Raw genomic sequence first — 21,212 nt, forward strand, 5'->3', positions numbered from 1 at the left:
CCAAGTCGAGGCAATGCCAGAAATACTGTCAGGTTTGTTACGTTTTAGAAACAGAGAGAAAACAAATTCAAATCTCTGACTGTGTTTCCTGCCCATATCACGCAAGGGCCGCCGGGTGACTGGTGATTGCGCCAACAACGTCAGCAATGTGCACCCTTTCGTTTCCCGTGAATCATTGCCTGTAAAATTAAAATGGCGGACACTAAGAAGGAAAACGTGAAGAACGACTCTGAGAAGAAAGAAGAGAAGAAAGATAAGAAAAATGATGAAGAAAAAGAACCTGAACTGGTGAGTAACGTGGTTTATATTAAAGATGCATTGAGAAATATCTGATCCATGTGGAATCAAGAAGATAGTGTGAAAAATACCCTCGAACCGGCATGTGCTTCACACTTCCATTTCGCTGTGTCATTCGTGTACAAATCCATAGATATTTTGCAGCAATGTTTTATCCACTTGTGTCTGCTTTGCATCAGGGTGTATCACTACGATATATTTATTTGACGCATTTTTCAATAGTAGTGAAGGTCAAGTGTGTAATAGTGAAAATGATACATTCTTCGGCGCCTCGTACTTATTATCAATGTATTTATTATGGTGCTTTCATGGGCTTGGGACTTTGGTTCGAATACGAGAGAAGTCGGCCAATCGCCAAGTCGGCCTGCAGGAGAAGTCGGCCAGTCACCAAGTCGGCCGGGCGGAGAAGTCGGCCACTTCAACTCTACTAATAGGCAGGAAGACTGTACAAATCTATGTTCGTAAGCTACAGAGCAAATTGCTGAGTTCATATAGGCTACCTACTTTGCTGCAGTTTAGCAGCTCTTATTGGCCGCTTAAGCTATTTTGATATTACGTTGCGGCCATAGAGCTGCAGATCGCGTCCATTGAGAACCGCACAGTTCGCCGCCCCGGGATCCCGGGGCGCACGCTATTTTTGATGTTATCGAACGATTTCAATGAAATTTAAAACGAATAAAAGTTATCCTTGCAAACACAAACATCTTAGGTATCTACTGACCGAAAATGAAGGACTATTTCTTCTTGAAAAGTATATATTTCTGTGTATAATTAGACCGAACGTAATTTAATCGATTGAACGACGGATTTCAAGATGACCTCTGTCATATGTCCTGATCACATGACAATGACGAAGCATGCGCAGTTGACATTTTAACTGAAAATTGAGAATGGCAGGTTTTTGCATTCATTGTGGAGACGAGTTTCAGAAAAAAGTTAAAGGGTATCGCAGGCAATCCATTGCATCTAGACTTAAAACCTCAGAAACTGTTGACAATGCATTAGTGAATGTTCTAAAGCTGAAACCATTACCCCGTTGGCTTGTTGTCTCTTTCCGCATAATATTGAGGAGCATTGGTGGTAAAATATACATCATACTTTTGCCATACCCTGTTGGTAATATGGCCAATGTGTGTATATTATTTAAAATACAAGTAGTACCTTCTACTTGTTGAGCTTTTAGGTCAAATTTAAAAATATCTTTCAGATTCTGGTCAAAAGACTCATCCATGCTGTCTGCTGTCTGCTCCTGTCACTTGTAACACTCTTTGGCAAGTTACAAGATTATTTTTAGATTTTTCACAATATATAAATAAAACTGCTTGAAAAAAATATTTTTAATAATACATGTACTTTATTTGATTTTTTTCAAAAAAGATGAGTCACTTAATGGTGAAATGAAATTAAAATTATAAAAAGCCGTCTGCCGTTGTTTCGTCACATGAAGCGCTGTCCCAGACAGGCGCCGATGGCCGTCTGCTGTAGTCACGTGATTACACTCGTCACTAAAAGAGCCAAGTCACGTGATAGAGGTCGGCTTCAAAATGGCTGCGTTCAATCGGAGGTTTCACTTCGGCACAGTTTTAACGTGAAATAGTCTCATTTACACGAGCAAATTTGCTTAAAGCTTGCTGTAATCAGTAACAGATATATTTCTGAGAACATATTTGTCTATTTTTTCCTACAAGTCGAGGTAATTTTATTACAATCACAATTTTAATGATACATAACTGGCATATTTAAAAATCTGTGCATTTCTTTAGGGAAGGGAACTGCAGCTCTCTGGTCGCCCGCAACGTATACCACGACCAAGAGAGCTGCATAAACTGCAGCAAGCTACCTACTATAATAGTACAACCACTGCATGTAGGGCTGTTGGGTACCAGGCGACCCCCACATCACAGCATTCGACAAGCAAAAATATTGACCATTCGCCGATACATGGCAGTTTTGGGACTCATTCAGGGTGATCGCATTGAAATATTTATTAGAAACTTTTGACAGATATTTGTTACTCATACGTTATCATTGGATCTTCATTTTTTAAAACGAAATCTTGCAGTGACACACATGTGTGCCATGAATAATAAACAATGCGAACCTGTAGTTGAGAGAACGTGCCGGCGGCCATATTGTTACGTGGATAGCCTGGCTTTACCACCCTTTTCACGGGGGTGGCAATGTGTCGGTGCATGGTGATTACTAGAACAATGTTTGATTTTCTCTTTCAGTAAAACCTTATGGCAAAACGGAAGTTCAGTGAGGGAAGATTACCTGTAAGGTCATAGTTATTTAGCCAGAAAGAACTAATTATGTTTTGTGCATAAAATATAAGTTTTTTCGTTTTGCACAGAATACATAACAATGACAATGATTTATCTAAAAGGAACAAATAATGTCGTGTTTAATCACAACTATACTCATTGTCTAAACTGTTAATATTTGAACTTGCCGAGGGTGCGAAAGTGTGAAGTTATGCATCACAATGGAAGTGCTTGAACTGCGTATTTGAACTGCTACCCGTGATGTGCGCTACTTTCATAGTTGTTATGTAAGTTCACGTCAACTCAACTGTTTGAACTGCCGTATGATTTTATGAAATGATGTACATTAGAAAACGTCATTTGTTGCCATTTATTATACACATCAATTATATTCATTTTAACGTGAACAAAAAAATGTATTTGCCGTCTTCGTTACGTATAATGTACGTTTAATCATGGAACTATTTTTTAGATCCATGGTTTAATAAATGGCAACTAACAACGTTTTCTAAGTACATGTACGGTGTTTCATAAAATAGATGTATTTTTCTTCCAAAATGTTAAGCGATTATTGCTGGATTACAATGCTTTGTCTTAGGTACTACATCCAAACAAGTGATATGAACTTACAGTCATCTCGCCGCCAACTGACACATCATGTGGAAATAGAGAGACGTTGGCTTGAGTCTAGACTACGGATCACAGATACTTATTTATTTCTGTTTTTTACGGATGTTGGATGACAATTATTTATAAAATCAAACTGGAAACATTTTAAAGTCAAGCATTCCATAGTTTATTTCCAAACAGTAAAAATACATCACATAAAAGTAGCCTAGTTCCGTTGCCAGAAAATGCCAATAAAAAAACTAGAGACGTTTCAAAGTGATAGAATTATTCAAAATAGTTTATTTAGAACAACGAAAAATATATAACGTAAACGTAACTGATATTACAACAAAAATCTAAATAGTCAAAACCTGAAATACACATTACATATTATAAATGCTAATGGAATTTCGATAAGATATATAACATAGACGTAGAGAAATGTATTAGTCGCGATGATAAACGAAAGTAAACGGCGCTGAAAAAAAAAAACACTAGAGAAATTTATTAGTCAGCATTTAAGTTTATTTTAAAACATGAAAAGTACATAACATAAAGGTAATCGAGTTGCGATGATAAACGAAAGTAAACGGCGCTGAAAAAAAACACTAGAGAAATTTATTAGTCAGCATTTAAGTTTATTTTAAAACATGAAAAGTACATAACATAAAGGTAATCGAGTTGCGATGATAAACGATATGGCCGTAAGAGCAACGCATTATCAAGTCGGCAAGTTCAAATATTAACAGCTAGTACAATGGAAAAATGGTTAAGTGGTGTCACAATTACAACAATTCTGGAGGTATAATGAAACACTTTAACACATCCAACTATTGTTTGATCTGTTAATGGAGGATCGAACCAGTCCTATGGATAAGATATATTTTACGTCCAGATTTTACGCCACCACCGGCACTTAGAATAAATATTCACGTCTCTGACGTCATACATACCTGGATTTGAACCTGTCATTTTATTGTGTTTGACCATGGAGGTATCTCTTTTCTACCTCCATGGTTTGACTGTATACCATTGCGCTGCAGACGCTGTAAACATCTCGAAAAGTGTTCTATATGTAAGTTACACAGGGAATGTATCAGGTATGGTTGATCGACGTTCAATATGAAGCCTTCAAATAAACATTACATAAAGGACAAAATAAACTGTGCTTACGGTACTTACATGGTAATTATAATTTAGCGCACTTGATAATTTTAGTTTATGTACGACCATGGAGGTAGAAAAGAGAAGGAGTCCTTCTCTTTTCTACCTCCATGGTACGACGAAATGTCGGCAATTTAGGGAAAAAATGTATGTGCGGTGAACAGAGATATACCATGGAGATTTATATTTTGAAATCCGTACTTGACGTTCGATAAATATTTTGTATATACTCAACGCCTACGAATGTAGTATGTACCTTAAAGACCGATTAGTCAATCAAATACAAAAAATGGATTTCCCCGTGGTTAATAAATACAAAGCATAGTCCGATTATCCGTGGCCTTTGTACACCTTCAATAGCAGTGTAATCTTTGTCGGTGTTTTTATAATAAAAGAAACGCAATTTGTCTGTAAAAACATCGGCAGTTATCACCTTGGACAATAGATGTTAATCGGGTCGATGTGATGCTTGCTGACATACATCCTGTGGGGTCATGTACTTGGCATACACAAAATAATAGCGCTCAAATGTTGCTCAATCTTTATTAAATAGAATAACAGACTAAATCAGACGGGTATGAACCGGACTTTGGTTTTACAATACAATTTTTATTTATTTATTTACTTATTGACTCTTACACAATCCCCGGAGGGAAAGAAAATGGTCACAAAGTACAAGGAGAAATATATATATATAAAAAACAAAAAACAAAAACACAATATACTAAATAACAAATAACAAATACAATCACATTGGATGTTCATTTATTTAGCTCCATGATTGAACAATGTGCTTTGCGGTACGACGCAGGTTACTGTCAGAGTGGACTGCCGCTAAAGCTCGTCAAAAACACAACACAACTGAATCTTTATTAAACACAAACAAGAAAAACATTTTCAGTCCGATGCATTCACTCTGAAATCCCTTCAGTACTCTGTAAATAGAAAGACATGTTATTCACTAACTGTCAATTAAGTTTAGTTTATTCAAGACACAATCGCGTCTCCTGGGAGACGGATATGGTTAAAATAACAATTAAATACATTGAATTCCTAGTCTGTAATGTAATAGCTGACTTCTCACTTACTCACATTTTTTTAATAGTACGTGACGCACGAAAACACATTTTCCGTAATCAAAGTGTACGAACGCAATCTGTACTGTAAAAACCGACTTCTGACTTACGTCTATACTGTACTGGCCAACTTCTCACTTTCGTACTTGACACATGAAAAACAATGTTTGTAGTCATTATGTACGAACGAAGTCTGTACCGAAATGGCCGACTCCTCACTTTTGTACTTGACGCACGAAAACATATTTGTAGTCAATATGTACGAGCGTAGTAAGTACCATGTCCAGTAATGATCGACTTTTCGAGAAAAAAAATGTAAATATGTTTGAACGTAGTATGTACGTAATGACCGACTTCTCCGATGTTTCACTGGCCGACTTCTCCGATGCTCACTGGCCGACTTCTCGCACTGGCCGACTTCTCCGTTGTTTTGCTGGCCGACTTCTCCTGCTGGCCGACTTCTCTTGTTACCCTTTGGTTCATCTCCACTAAGACCCTGTGGTTCGAATAATAACCCACATAATCAATTTAATGAAAATAATGATAAAAACAAAAACAAAAAAAACGATCAGATGTATCGAGCCAAAATTCGTGTTGAGTGAAATGTTGTAGCTTGATGGTCATGATATTCAATATTGCATATTATATTACAACTAGCAATCTGATTTTGTCGATATGATAGGCGGTTTTCATAAGTTAATTCTTCATAATTCACTCGCGCTACCTTGTTCAGGGGAGCAATTTAAAGCTTCCAGAACATTTTTTAAAGACCTGAAACTGTTTTGAATACTTGTTCTCATTTGATTGTGAAACACTGGCTCGAATATGCCAAGTACAAAAAAATATGTACAATTGTCAATTTGTTGTAAGAACAACACTTAAACATACTGTGGTGGAGTTAATACATACATGTATAATACAGTGCAGTTTAGGCCATACAGTCGTCAAATATGGGGTCATACTGTAGCATCTATAGGACTGCCTGCCTCTTCCATGTATGATGAATGCTTTTTAATAATTTTGCATTTTTTGTCTTTTTGCCTTCTCAGACAGAAGAAGACAGACAACTCCAAGAAGAACTGAACTTGATGGTGGAAAGACTGACGGTAAGTCTTCACATGTCTTGTATAATGTTACTTTATGTACATGTACAGTCTTGTTGTGCAGGACTGTGCTACGTTCACTCTGCAGTATTCTATCGGAGATGAACTACTGCTCCTCCCACCGATTAACAGGAGATTATCTCCAATGCGTTTACATGGTCGGAGCGAACGAGAGCCATATCAACCGTATTGGAGTTCTCGCCAAGGGTTTATTAGAGCCGAACTTGGCTGGAGCCAAAACACGTATACATGTACATGTTTTTGTTGGCTCCAATAAAATGCTGTCTTGTGTCATGTTCGGTGTCTCAGTATTCAATACTACTCGTATTGTTGATTTTATTCTACTCAGTGGACATTTTAAATAGTAGTTATTCTTGTCATCTATCTTGATTTTTAGTGAGTATTGCTGACCATTTTAGTTACTTACTAGAATACTAGTATATGGTGAATTGGCATGTTTGCCTTTTACCGATACTCCTCAGTGTACACTATTCAAAAAGTTACAATGCCATTGCACCATCTAATACAATACCATAACAGTGATCATACAAATTTTCATTGAAATGCATCTTTCTCCATAGGAAAGTAATGAAAAGTTGTACAAGGCAGCTCTGGAACAGTTGAGGACACAGATCCGGGCTTCCACTAGTTCTATGACCTCTGTGCCAAAACCGCTCAAGTTTCTACGACCTCACTTCGGTACTTTGAAAGAAGTCTATGAAAAGATAAAAGATGGAGAAAATAAGGTAGATACCGGTATACAAATATTACAATATGTAAACAAAATAATTTGCAAAGGTTTTTACTGTTGAATTAACATGTATTCAGATCACCTCATCATGCTGTCTGTTTTTTCTACAGAGGTTTTGTGCAGATATTGTTTCTGTCTTAGCGATGACACTGAGTGAAACCAGAGAATGTTTAAAATATCGTCTCGTAGGCTCAAAAGAATCTTTAGAATCATGGGGGCACGAGTATGTCAGGTCAGTTCCAATCACAAATTATCTTTATTATTCCTTGGAAAATAAATACTTTCAGAGATATTTCTTAGTTTTATTCGCTAGTGAAAAGATTGCAGTCTCATGTACACGTGTATTTAATGTCATTTTCCTTGAGGTTGTGTAAAATATAAGTCGTCATATCAAATTACTGAGGTACAGTGAAGTATTGTGCTTTCCTGTTCCATAATTAAAATTAAATTAATGTGAATACATTTCATTTTAATCTTTTTCAAGCGTTATATACATAACATGGTGTCATATTGAACATGACACAAAGACTGTGGCATTTTAGGCCTGTTTTATGAAATACTTTATCACCCTACACCAGTGTTCTCTCCAGAAATTTTTCATAGAGCCGCGGCTAATTTGCATAATAATTAGCATAAATTAACATATTGTTTGTCATATGGGGAAATAAAACAAAACCTTTTTTTTTCCTTTTTTTCTATTTATTTTATGTACAATCTGTATACAATTATTGCACTGCATGTTTAGTATTGCAAATGTCCTGCAGAAATACTGAGTTTTCTGTTTCTTTGCTTGGCCCAGCAATCAGCAACTTTATAAAACCCTGTTCAGTCCCGGTAAATTAAACATTGGGTTGATTATTCTCATTGCTTGTCTTCCGTTTCTGTTGTTTTCCGGTTAAGTACAACAACTGTTACGAGTCACGATACTTACGCTACTATGTTCGAGCAATAATAGTTTTTCTGGCTGAAATTATCCATCTTTATGTATTTTTTTTAATCATCGATGTTGTCTGTTCAACACAATTGTGAACAATTCGAGACAACGGAGGTCTGAATTACGAATTGTCGCCATTGTTATACCAGTACCACGTAAAATTGAGGCTTTTCTTCCAAGAAATAACACAAGTGTCACTCAAATTTCCACACGTTTCTTGATAAATATATTATTTTCAATTATGCTTCACTTAATTCATCCGAATCTGAGCACGATATGCGATCCAAGTGGGAAGTTCACGCTCGCTGGTACATCATAAATATATATTTTTTCACATTTTGATCTCAAAAAACAAATACAATATCAAAAATACTGACAAAAATCAAAACTTAGAATAATAGTACGACTACATTTCTAAAAATAATAATGAAAATGCGTTTCGTACACACCGGAAACATGTGGCTTTTGACCCCAAGTGTGACTATATCATTTGCATATGAATATACGTTTGGCAAAGAGCAATTGACACCGGGGCTTACGGCTTTGTTTTTATAGAACTGCTTTGTTTTTTTAAAACGATATCCAACGAATGAGAAACAACAGGGGATTATCCCGGGAAATTGGCGTTAATACAATGCATTTGTAGATTTAACTAGTTAGCCAGGAAACTTTACAGTCTGTGAGAGACTGAAGAAATCAGATCTCGGGATAAATAATAGCATCGCGGAGGAAACACATAGCGTCGCGGGCAAATCCGATCGCGTCGCGGCCGAAGACGCTGTTTTGGCCTGGGGAGAACACTGCCCTACACAGGCATTCAGTCGCCTTCCATATTAGAATTTATTGTTAGGAGTATGCTAGCTCCTAAGATATTTATTTTGGGGGTCAAGTCAAGAATAAGATAGCCAGGTGGCCTCGTGCAAATAAATTGTTTGCCAAAGCAACTTTTTTAGTGGCTGCAAGTCAACTTTCCACATTACAAAAAAAAGTAATATTTGTACATAAGGATTTTATTCTTATATATGATTTGAAATGTCAACAAAACATTATTTTTAAAATTGACATATTGTAATGCAATCGGTATAACTTGATGACAAACTTGTATGTATACTGCAGGGCTAACAAAAATTAGGCTCAAATTTTCACGCGATTATATTTTAGTGGATGCATGCAACTTTTCAAAGATCATGAGTGAAAGTTAACACACATGGTTGTTGGTGATAATGAAGGAATCCTTTGTTTACTGTGCAAAAACGTGAAACGCAAGCCCAAAGCACACAATGTAGATGGCAGTTCACTTGTTTCAAAATTATCTTGGAACATTTTGTCTGAAATTTTTGGACATTTCTAATTATTTGTTGTATTATGGTTGTAAAACAGTAAAATTAACAGAAAACATTTAGACGCTTTGTTTGAAATGATAGAACAAAATTAGGACATTTTGAAAAAGTAACAGCAAATTACTGATGTTCGTTTGGGCATCTGAATCGCTGCTGCATTCAAGTATGTGTTCATTTGTCTCATTAATTCTTACCTTCCATCATCGTTTTGTAGGCATCTTGCTGGTGAGATTGGCCAAGCATGGCAAGAAACTGATGAAAAGACAGAAGCAAATTACCGCGATAAACTGGTAAAGCTAGCCAATGAGATTGTGCCATATAACTTCAAACATAATGCCGAAGCAGAGGCGTGTGATCTACTGATGGAAATAGAACGCCTTGATCTTTTAGATTCTTGTGTTGATGAAAGTTCCTATCCTAGAGTATGTCTGTATCTAACCAGGTATGGTATTATGTACTTGTGTGTCTTTGTCATTATTCGCCTATAGCATATAGGAGTAGTGTCTGTAGACTATAATAAAGGCTGTATAGAGGAAACAATGACCAGAATCGTACAGCAATAATATTTTTGCTGAAAACCAGTTTAGGTTTATATTCATTTGTTAAACAGCAAACTATACTTCTCACCAGATTCTGTTTTGACTTTTTTTTATCCCTTGCTCTTTTGAATACTGTGATGTACTGTGGAATACTTTATTTTCGCTGGAATTAATTTTCGCTGAAAAGACTTTTTGGGCGTTTTGTATGGAATTTATTTTCACTGATTTTTGATGAGTTTAATGTGAAATATAGGAAAAAAAGTTTATTCGCTGGATTTTATTTTCACGGAATCATCCCTTCAGCGAAAATAGCGAAAATAAATTCCAAGCGAAAATAAAGTATTCTACAGTATATTTATATAGTCTGTTTGTTAAATGATTTCCCATTGGCAATAGCTCTAGAGCGAAAATATAAAACTAATGATGCAGTTTTATTTTGCGCTGGCTGATAAAAGTGGAATTTGATGACCAATGTTAGAGTCTGATGTTTTGCTGCAGGATAATCTTTTTATCTGTGTTGCATGGATGCTTGAATTGTTTATTGTCAAAATTGCCATTAAATCCTGAAAATCAAGTTGTACTTTAGCCGCTGTCACTATAATATACTATGTGACAGCATAGCTTTATATTTTAGCATACTCAGCTCATTTCTATACTTGACAGTTGTGTTAGCTACGTAGCTGAACCTGAGGATTCCACATTACTGAAGACTGCCTTGAGACTCTTCCGTAGATTTGATAGATACCCAGAGGCGATTCGCTTAGCAATGCAGTTGAATGACTTAGAGCTAATTGAAGAGATATTCTCATCATGTAAAGATATGTAAGTTTACTATTACTGATGAGAAGTCATGTTTTGTGTTCTTTCTATTATCTCAATAGGATTCTTGGCCATAGACTAGACTAGTTTGATCAAACTATTTCTGTGAACCGCACCAGAATATTGTTGTGAATATTCTCTTTGGCCTCCGTCAGTTAATATTGACCATAGTAGAATCCTAATTGACATCAGCCCCACAGTGTCAACTGTGGCTAAATATTCCTATACGAGAATGACAGTCTGTGTCGCATAGGGCACATCTGAAAACTGACTCAGGTCTGTTGCAGAGTTCTTTTTGCATGATCCACTTTTCTTCTGCCATGCGCATCAATCTGGTTTCTCCTGATTTTAGTTGCCTGCACAGTGTACGTTGTACAATTGTGAATAATATTATTATAAACTGGAGATCCAGTGCTCCTCTAATTTGGTTTGCTTTCTTAGAAATCCACTTGTCTCACATCATAAATGTTCATGCTATTAAAAGATTCACAATACTTGTTTACTCCCATCGTTTTTAACAGTGTCATCACTACTCTACTTTTTTACATTGCCTGTCCTAAACCTAAATTGCCTTCTCATGCACTCTTCCAAAAAGAGGAATGAATCTCTTCAAATTTTGTTATTGCTATGAGCTTATATGATAGTGTCAATGTGAAACAGTGTACTGTTAGAATTTGTTCTTGATTTCCTATAAATGGTAAATATCAATCTTTGAAATCTGTAATATTATTTTTGTTGCAGTTTGATCCAGAAACAGATGGCGTTTATGTTGGGAAGACAACAGTGTTATTTAGAATTGAATGAAGATATGGATGAGTATGATGACCTAGTAGAGATTATGTCAAATGTTCATTTAAATAGTAATTTTCTTGCTCTTGCACGTGAGGTAAGAACTTTTTTTTTAATATCTTCCACTACTCTTTTGTTCTTGCACATATCGTCTATTTTACCATTGACCTTAAAATACAACAGAATTGTGCATGATTCATATTTTATGTTAAAAATCAATGTATTTCACCCACGCATTTTGTTTGGATTTTGCCATTTTTGTCTAGTACTAGCTCTAGTAATTAAATCATTAGTCAACAAAAAAAAATACAAAAATTTGTAACGTGTTTTATTTATATTGATAAAAATCATTTTAGTCTGCCTGGTTGCATATTTAATAAATTTTGTCTTTACCATCAAGTCTTCTTCTAGAAAAAATCATGTTCCTGAATTGATCAAAGTTTTATAGCTATATATGTATTGCATTACAGTTAGATATCATGGAACCTAAAGTTCCGGAAGACATTTATAAAAGCCATCTTGAAGCAAATAGTAAGTATTGGTAGTGTCAGTTTATAATTCACAGCATTTCTCATCTTGATCTTAAATACTTTATTTACTTTATTTATTTAATATTATTATTAGTTGTGTTAATTTATTCCTTCCCTCCACTCTAAAAATATCGTCGATGCTTCCATGATGAGGACAATCTCTAAAAATTACTCGTAGTAATTTAAATTATGTATAAAAAGAATTTGAGGTTTTGATGGATATATGTTCTCAGATATAGCATCGGAATTATCTCTTATCTCTTACCATATATGCTCTATTAGTAGCACATGCACTCAGATAAATAAGGGATATATTTTTGGTCAAAATAAGTCCTATTTTAATGATCATGTCTACATGAAATGCAATTTTTGGTTCAAGTGTACTTCTATTAGAGATGTTCCTCTTAGATCATTTATCATTCTCCTGTGTTTGACACATTCACTGACAGTATTTACCTGCCAAAACTGGTTATTTGAAGGTTCAAGTGTACTTCTATTAGAGATGTTCCTCTTAGATCATTTATCATTCTCCTGTGTTTGACACATTCACTGACAGTATTTACCTGCCAAAACTGGTTATTTGAAGGTTTGCTATGTCTTTGTGACAACCAGTGAATGCTCTCACAGCCAGATTTCATATTATTAATTTAAAATCTTTTATAGGGCCGTCATTTGGACCTAGTGGTTCTCAAGTTGACTCTGCCAGACAAAATTTAGCATCCTCCTTTGTAAATGGTTTTGTCAATGCAGCTTTTGGACAAGATAAATTATTGACAGAAGATGGCAACATGTGGATTTATAAAAATAAGGAGCATGGTAAGTATCCCTGCTTTATGTGCCTTGTCGTTTGTATTGGAAATAGTTTTGCACTAATCTGTGTTTTTAATTAACCAAACATTCTGTTAACTTTCATGACAGCTGGACTGGTTACATCATTCTTTAGAATGTGATGTAATTATGTTAATGATTTAGGACTGACAACGTTTAGAAATCAGTGAGTAAAGGACAATATTCAAACAATTTAAATAGTTTTGTAGTCTGATAACTAATTTGCTCTATTTCAATGTGATTACTCACTTTAAGTTAACTAAAAATTGTAAGTGCAGTAATACAGTTCCATAGCAGTTCTATTCATACTGTCCATGGCGTTCCCACTGCAAATAGTAAAGAATGTACTCGCTATCTCATTGACATTGAGACAAAGTACAGCTACATTCAAAATGCTTTTTTCCTTTTTAAAACGAAACACTTGTGCAAATTTATTGCTCCAATGTTGAAATAGTGCCCTCAGTGCTTGGATCTGTAATTACTTTGTTTAGAAGATTAAGAAATTGGTGATTGTGATTAAGAAGCTTTTTTATGTCTGTCTCGGGTACATGTATATTTATGAACCACCATACTTAGGGGAAATTAGATGAAGCTCATCGCCTGCTAATGTTGATTTCCCAATTCAGACTCGGAGCAGGTTTAACGCCATATATTGGCACTATGGTCTTTACTTTCTTGTCTGGCATAAACAGTAATAGCCGCAGTATTTAGTTTGATGTTGTTACAAATGTTGAATCTGTGAAGTAACCAATCTCAAATATATGCATTATGAAGGGTAGGTAGTGTTTAGGGTTTTGAGTGGAAAACTTTTATTGTGAAAATAACTTACTATCTTGTATATTTATCCAGGCATGCTGAGTACTGCTGCATCGTTAGGTCTTATACTATTATGGGATGTTGATGGTGGTTTAACACAAATTGATAAATACTTGTATTCCTCTGAAGACTACATTAAGGTGAGTACTACACCGGTTTGTGTGTCATTTACAAGTGTCTGCATAGAGCAATATGTGTATACTTGTTCCAGGGTTATGGAATTCTGTGCTACACCACATTCATGTTTTACTTCCGATGGTAAACTGAACAAAATGTTAACCAGATAAACAAATTGTTAAACTTGTACACTGTTCGGCCTAGAATCAACTTCACACTCAGTATATAGTACTATGAGGTTATTATGAGGATACTTCAAAGTATGCACAAAGACAGTACAGCGGAAGTATTAACCGACGCGCAGCAGAGGTCGATGCAACAGCGTACTGTCTGATTATTATACATCTTTTCCTTCCAAGGATACATCATGGGAATGCCAAAATCCAAAAAATTTAGAACAGAATCAGAAAACTTCTTTGTGTGGAGTCCAAACAAAACCTAGTGGCAGCCATGTTTGTTTTTATTATGCTTACGCACATAATCATTCCATATTTGGAATTTGCATTTCCTTTTATGGTAGGATGAAAATACCGCAAAATTATGGCACGCTGTAACTTATGGTGTAAGGTGACAGATGTATAATAATGTTAATTATTTTGTTATGTACTTCTATCATTCCATCCTGGTGTCATTTAATATGACATATGATATTTAATAGTATACTATATTTTTATTAAATTTTCTGTTTCAGTCTGGTGCATTGCTGGCCTGTGGCATTGTGAACTCTGGAGTACGTAATGACTGTGACCCTGCCATAGCACTGCTGTCTGATTACGTCTTACACAGTAGAAATATCATGAGAATCGGAGCCATTATGGGGTATGTATCATGCTTCTAACATGATAAGCATTGCAGATTTCAATAGTGGGAGCCAAATTCTCCTAGTTCTTTTAGGCTCACAATCTATACTCTCTTGTTTTGTCTTCTATCAAGTTATTTTTTTGTCTGGGTTCCTTTATTTTTTAGACAGGCTTCTAAAGTTTTGTAGGTGCCCATCTGGCTACCAAATTTCACACATTATTATGCCCCAGTTCTGACTGATGGCTATCTTGTTTCAAAGATCCCACTTCTACAGAGCAATATCTCATACATGTTGGTGTTGATATTATGGATATTGCCTCGGTAGTCATGCCTATAATACAAAAGAGGACTGTCATTTACAATAACTTGTTTCTACCACTGTGTTCTCCACTCTGAATTGTATTTGCTTTTAGAAATACTCTTAATATTTTGGCAATCGTCCTGTTCTCATTCAATGTAACTTAAATGAAGGCAATAATTATGCAATAAAATAATTGTATGTACTTGTCTATTCTCATAGTGAATGAAAATTGTCTTTTGACCAATTTTTCGAGTGGGGTGCTCGACTAAGCGACTACCCCCACATTATTTTGTGAGCTGAATACCCTTGGCACTATTCGGAAGAGCATGATAGTTACGGCATGTATGTTCGCTTTGTCTACACAGACATTGTCTAGAAACAATTCTCCCCATGTACATGTATGCACAACTAACTTAATTAGCATAAACAGAAATGTATTTGACTACAGTACTGTGTATCTTGAATCATTCCTACAACACATTGTTGGTCATCATTGTTGATAAAGCATGTGATACATGTACTTGCATGGTAGTAATTATCTTGTTATCGTTTTGTATTCTAGGCTTGGTTTAGCATATGCTGGTTCCAATAGAGAGGATGTACTTACACTGTTGTTACCTGTCATGGCTGATAGTAAATCAACAATGGAGGTTAGTTCATTTCATTTTCTGTTCTGTTAATTGCTTTTACCACCAAATCTGGCATTCCAATCCTTATCAGATTGTTTATAGATAAAGCTTGGGACTACTCTAAGTTATTGGATTGAAGTAGCAAAATGCAGCTGTCATGAAAAGTGACCAATTCTTGTTAACAATCCTCTCCATGAGAAAAACATTTTTTCCAATCTGGTATTCAGGAAAGACTTTGATCTAAGAGGCTTCACACTCGGCATTTTTGTCGAGAGAAAGGTGTCTAATCAGATTCGACAGAATGCGCTTGACTTTTGTGTCCTCAATACATATCACATTTGCCTTGTCATAATTAGTTACAGAATGGAGGGGGAAAAAATTCATGTTAATGATGACCAGCAAGACCTCGTGCTTTGACCATATTGATGTTTCAGGTGATTGGAGTTGCTGCATTGGCATGCGGTATGATTGCTGTTGGTACATGTAATGGGGAGGTCACATCAACCATCCTACAAACAATGATGGAAAAAACTGAACTGGAATTGAAAGAGACTTTTTCCAGATACCTAGCACTGGGATTAGGTCTTGCATACCTAGGTAGGCATGTCTTGCAGTAATGTATTCCCTTTATTACAAACGCATATGAAAGAGTACCAGTTTAATACAGGAAATCTGTCAGATATTGTATTGTTTACTGATTATTTTCGATTCTACAAAGTAAACCGTGATTTTTTTTCACAATTGTTGTGTTGATTTGCTAGCATTGAAGACTTTGTAATTCTTTGTATGTTTTCATGTATAGAGGAATAAATATGTTATGACTATAATCAACACCATATATTATTTCAATAGGAAAACAAGAAGCAGCAGATGCCACATTAGCAGCATTAGCGGTTTTATCTGAACCTCTGAAAAGTATAGCTAACATACTGGTGGAGGTGTGTGCATATGCTGGTAAGTATTATGAAACTATAACCTTTTCTCCACCAGACTTCTCGCCCAAATTGTTCCGCACTTTTTGTTGTATTCTTTAAAATTTCTGAAAATGAACCCTAATTTTGGAGCCAACAGAAAAAATTTAAGTCAGTTTTTACTCAAAAAATTTAGCTATTTTTGTCACAGTCTATACTATAGACTATAAATGGAACTATTTCGTGAATTTGTGATGAAAAAAGGGGACCGAGTGGTGAAAAGGTTAATGACTCACTGGCAGCCATTTTTATCGTAGAAAGGTATCACTATTTTTGATTCAAACTTATACCATATATTCAAGATATACTGATGCTGACATTAATGTTTTCTTCATTCCACTAGGTACTGGCAACGTGTTAAAAATTCAGAAACTTTTACATCTATGCAGCGAGCACATCGACCCAAACAAAGAGAAAGAATCTAAGGAAACTGAAAAGAAAGATGAGAAATCTGACAAAGAAAAGGAAAAAGATAAGGATAAAGACAAGAAAGCTGAGGAGTCTAGTTATGATGCTGCGGCTCATCAAGGTATTGCTGTTATAGGTATAGCTTTGATCTCAATGGGAGAAGAGATTGGATCAGAAATGTCAGTCAGAACGTTTGGACATTTGGTAAGTATTCTAATAGTACATTTCAATTTTTTATAAAATGTATTTTTGATTGAAAAACGATGGAAAAACACAAATAGTTATTGCTATAAAAGGTATGTCTGAATCTGACTGAACTTTGAACAAGATTATGTCAACTACATTTCTATCACATATATGTAGGCTTATAGAGAAACAGCTTGTTGAGAAAATTCTGTAGATTTATCATATGCTGGTACTTATAGTCGCACGTCTTTTCCATTATTTGACCTCTGTCTCACATTTGTAATGTTGTAATTTCAGCTTCGGTATGGTGAGCCAGTGATACGACGTGCTGTACCATTAGCGCTTGGACTGATTTCAGTCTCTAACCCTAGACTGCAAGTATTAGACACGCTCAGTAAATTCTCGCACGACAGCGATGCTGAAGTGGCACATAATGCTATATTCTCCATGGGTATAGTGGGTGCAGGTAAGTTGTACATAATCATTTGGCACTAGTGACTAGTGATACAATTCTTATTGGCATTTTTCTCGATTTCACTAATTCAAGACTTCAGGCTTCGGGCAGATAATTCCCAGTTAGCTGTAGCCCAGTTATTCACAAGTATTCCATTAAATTTTCTTGAATGGATTACAATAGAAGAGCGTCGCCAAATTACTGATCCTGCTTATATGCAGAGACCAGTGACTTTCAAACCCATTGACATTTTATTTGCCTAAATCTCAGAAAATTTAGAGTTGTTTTTGCATATTAAAGCAACAGACTTATGGACTTTCTACATTGATGTACATGTTGATCTCATGTTGATACACAAAATCAAGTTCTTGACGTGTGTGGATCTCTGATATGATAAACTATAATGTTTTAATACTGTGTGATGTATGGTTCTTATTTTTGTTTTCAGGAACCAATAATGCTAGATTAGCAGCCATGTTGAGACAGTTAGCACAGTATCATCACAAAGATCCTAATAATTTATTTATGGTGAGGTTAGCGCAAGGTTTAACGCATCTCGGTAAAGGAACACTAACATTAAGTCCATATCACAGCGACAGACAACTACTCAGTCCAGTGGCAACGGCTGGATTACTGGCTGTTTTAATATCATTCCTTGATGTCAAAAATAGTAAGTTGTGTTGAATAGTATATTTATATTGTAAATACAGCTGTCACTGCAGCATGTATTGCGATGTTGGGCTGCTGGTTTTCTTGCCACAATGCTTGTCTATATTATGATTGGTGCTGTGGCAACAGCAGAGTGAATATTTTGTATTTGCAAACTTTTTTTTCACTAAAACACTATATTATATATTTATATCTATTTGAATTTGTAATATCCACTCAAATTATTACAGTATGGTTTCTGCTGGTTGTTGCTGCAACTGAAAATCAGTAATGAATACTTGATGTTATTATACATGAACAATAGAATTCATGCATCCGTAATGTGCCTCATGAACATGTTTGAAGGTGTAACAAACACTTTTGCACGTTTCCCTTTTTTGGTAAGCACTTGGGCAGTACGAGATTGCATCAACCTTGCTTATATGTGGGTTAGTACAATCCCTGCCTTTGTACTTGTACATGTAGTTTCTTCATGGTAGACGTGTAGTATGTATATGCATGTAAGAAATAATAAAATGTTTTTTCCTCTGCAGTTATTTTAGGTAAATCCCATTACATACTGTTCACATTAGTATCTGCAATGCAACCTAGGATGTTGGTCACCTTCGATGAACAGCTCAGACCACTTCCTGTACCTGTTCGTGTTGGTCTGGTGAGTAAGGCATTGTGTACTTGATAATATGCATGCGTATGTGGTTTTGTTGTGGACACTGAATATATCAGTAAGGTGCAGCATGGACAGGATTATATAAATTTTTACTGTTATTTACTAAGGATGTGGTTTTTCCCAGTGTGACTTGAGTGATATGAAAAAGAACTGTTTTGATGTGTGCTATGTTGGCCTATGTTACTCATGAATAGTACATTTTGATGTTTTCATTTGTACAGGCAGTGGATGTTGTAGGACAGGCAGGTAAACCTAAGACTATTACAGGATTCCAGACGTATACCACTCCCGTCTTGTTACAGTTTGGAGACAGAGCTGAACTTGCAACAGAAGAATGTATCCTTTTTTGACACAGTCAAATATTCAATCTTGTCAAAGGTTTGTTTTTGCACAAATTGTAAACAAATCAAATGAGTTCAGTACTGTGACATTCAAGTCAAGTACAGTTGTAAACAAGCTCCATCTATTTTTATGTTTTTCCCCCACCAAATTCCTGAATGTCTTGTTCTGGGCTTGCTTACTGTGGCTGCGCTTTTGTTTCATAAATCTTGCCATAATATAATAATTACAATAATACACTAATATAATATATAAAACAATAATTATATCGTCGGCTAAATGGCCGACAATACAGCGAATCATCAGGTAATTAGTACATCTGTATTGCAAGCATGGTTCAGGAAGCCAGAAGATCGTTATAAGATTTGGAGGTAACATTGCTTGCTTGCAACATAGCTGACAAGGTGTACAAAACAAATTCTACTGCCACAGTGAATCATTGATATTTCTCTCTCTCCACATTTGTATTTGTAGTATACTCCATATACACACTTGTTTAGTATATGGATGCTATTGCTAATTTAATTGTTCATTTATGAGTTGCCACCTTGCATCTGTGGAATAACCCTTGACCTTCGCCTGTATGATGTAAAAATAAGTCCTTATTAGGCGACATTTTAAATGTTTACATTTAAAGTGATATCAATAATTTTTCATTCACATTGTTGGAACAGTGCTGCTCTACATTTGAAGGCAATGCTTCAAGTGCCCCGCCCCAATCTAGTAAAACATTTTGTGATATAAGGCTTAATGGGTTGCTATCCACAACCGATTATTTATTAGTGTGTATTTTCCTTAACTCTTTGACTTTCTCAGATCTTCCTGTAACCCCTGTGATGGAAGGCTTTGTCATCTTAAAGAAGAATCCAGACTACGAAACCTAGACCGTTTTCTATTCCTAATATAATGAGTTATTTCTACAAGTTGTCTATAATTCTCTGTAAATAACAAACAAACAAAAACAATTGAGCCCCAATTTTAAAGTTTCTCTGTTTACAACAACTTGTACACGTGTTACTTTTATTGCCCTCTGAGGGAAACCCCAAAATCAGTTATATTGAAGTAAAGAACAACTGGTTTAGCTTATCATTGTATATTACTCTGGTTGAAGTTCAGTTGGCTGTACTGGCTTATCACATGTGCCAGCAGGATATAATGCTATATGTAGTGATTGTTATGTATTAACAAAACTTCTTTAGCAATAACTCTGAATCTTGTACGTGTACCTGAAGATTTAAAAACTACCTTCTAGTTGTTTGCTCTTCTGTAAACAATTACCAGTATAATTAATGGATTGCTATACCACTCTATACACTTGCATGCCGGAACTGATCTAGTCTAGATTACTGTTTTCTGTTGTTGTTTTTTGGAGGGTAAGGGGTGTAATTTTCGAAGTCAACTTATTGTTTTTTTTATGAAAAAATAATTTCTAACAAATTCTGGTGACACCTTCATGCTGTAGCAGAGAAACTTTATATCATTTTAGGAAGTTGTTACCTATATAAATTTGTTTTGTTGACAGTTTCTGTAACAGCTCAATAAACCAATTTATTTCACCAAGACTAGCACTATTTTTTGTTGTTTGTCTCCATTGTGTGAAGACAAAAGTCTTTGAGTTACCATCGATTTGTTTCTGTCCACTGATATTTCATGGCCCAGTTATCAGATTTTGATAAAATTTAATACACAGTTGCTATTCAATAGTCTGCAAAGTTGATTAGTTTCTGGTTACAAACCTTGAATATTGATTATCTAATTTGCATAATATTTTGCTATAACTTCAAGCTTTAGGTTAAATTTGTCTGGGTTTA

General features: G+C 35.4%; 1 protein-coding gene across 1 annotated transcript; it reads left to right on the plus strand.

The window, feature by feature from the left end:
• The first annotated feature begins 99 nt into the window (after positions 1–99).
• Positions 100–20,963, plus strand: LOC100376855 (26S proteasome non-ATPase regulatory subunit 2-like). The gene is made up of 20 exons (XM_006811820.3): positions 100–288; positions 6,460–6,516; positions 7,095–7,259; positions 7,375–7,496; positions 9,753–9,980; positions 10,741–10,899; positions 11,638–11,782; positions 12,156–12,216; positions 12,879–13,031; positions 13,893–13,999; positions 14,668–14,795; positions 15,641–15,728; positions 16,142–16,304; positions 16,560–16,661; positions 17,022–17,290; positions 17,570–17,738; positions 18,175–18,396; positions 18,929–19,047; positions 19,284–19,398; positions 20,218–20,963. Exons 1-20 carry the CDS (start codon positions 193–195, stop codon positions 20,283–20,285), a joined length of 2,736 nt encoding a protein of 911 aa, XP_006811883.1. The 5' UTR covers positions 100–192; the 3' UTR covers positions 20,286–20,963.
• The last annotated feature ends 249 nt before the right edge of the window (positions 20,964–21,212 follow it).

This window comes from Saccoglossus kowalevskii, chromosome 7, assembly GCF_978046115.1.
Source record: "Saccoglossus kowalevskii chromosome 7, keSacKowa6.1, whole genome shotgun sequence".
In the NCBI taxonomy this organism is placed as follows: Eukaryota; Metazoa; Hemichordata; class Enteropneusta; family Harrimaniidae; genus Saccoglossus; species Saccoglossus kowalevskii.

Coding starts and splice junctions, on each gene's coding strand:
- LOC100376855 (XM_006811820.3), top strand. CDS start 193: ATGGCGGACACTAAGAAGGAAAACGTGAAGAACGACTCTGAGAAGAAA. Junction 14,796..15,640: donor AGAATCGGAGCCATTATGGG/GTATGTATCATG, acceptor TTTGTATTCTAG/GCTTGGTTTAGCATATGCTG. Junction 19,399..20,217: donor TGAACTTGCAACAGAAGAAT/GTATCCTTTTTT, acceptor TGACTTTCTCAG/ATCTTCCTGTAACCCCTGTG.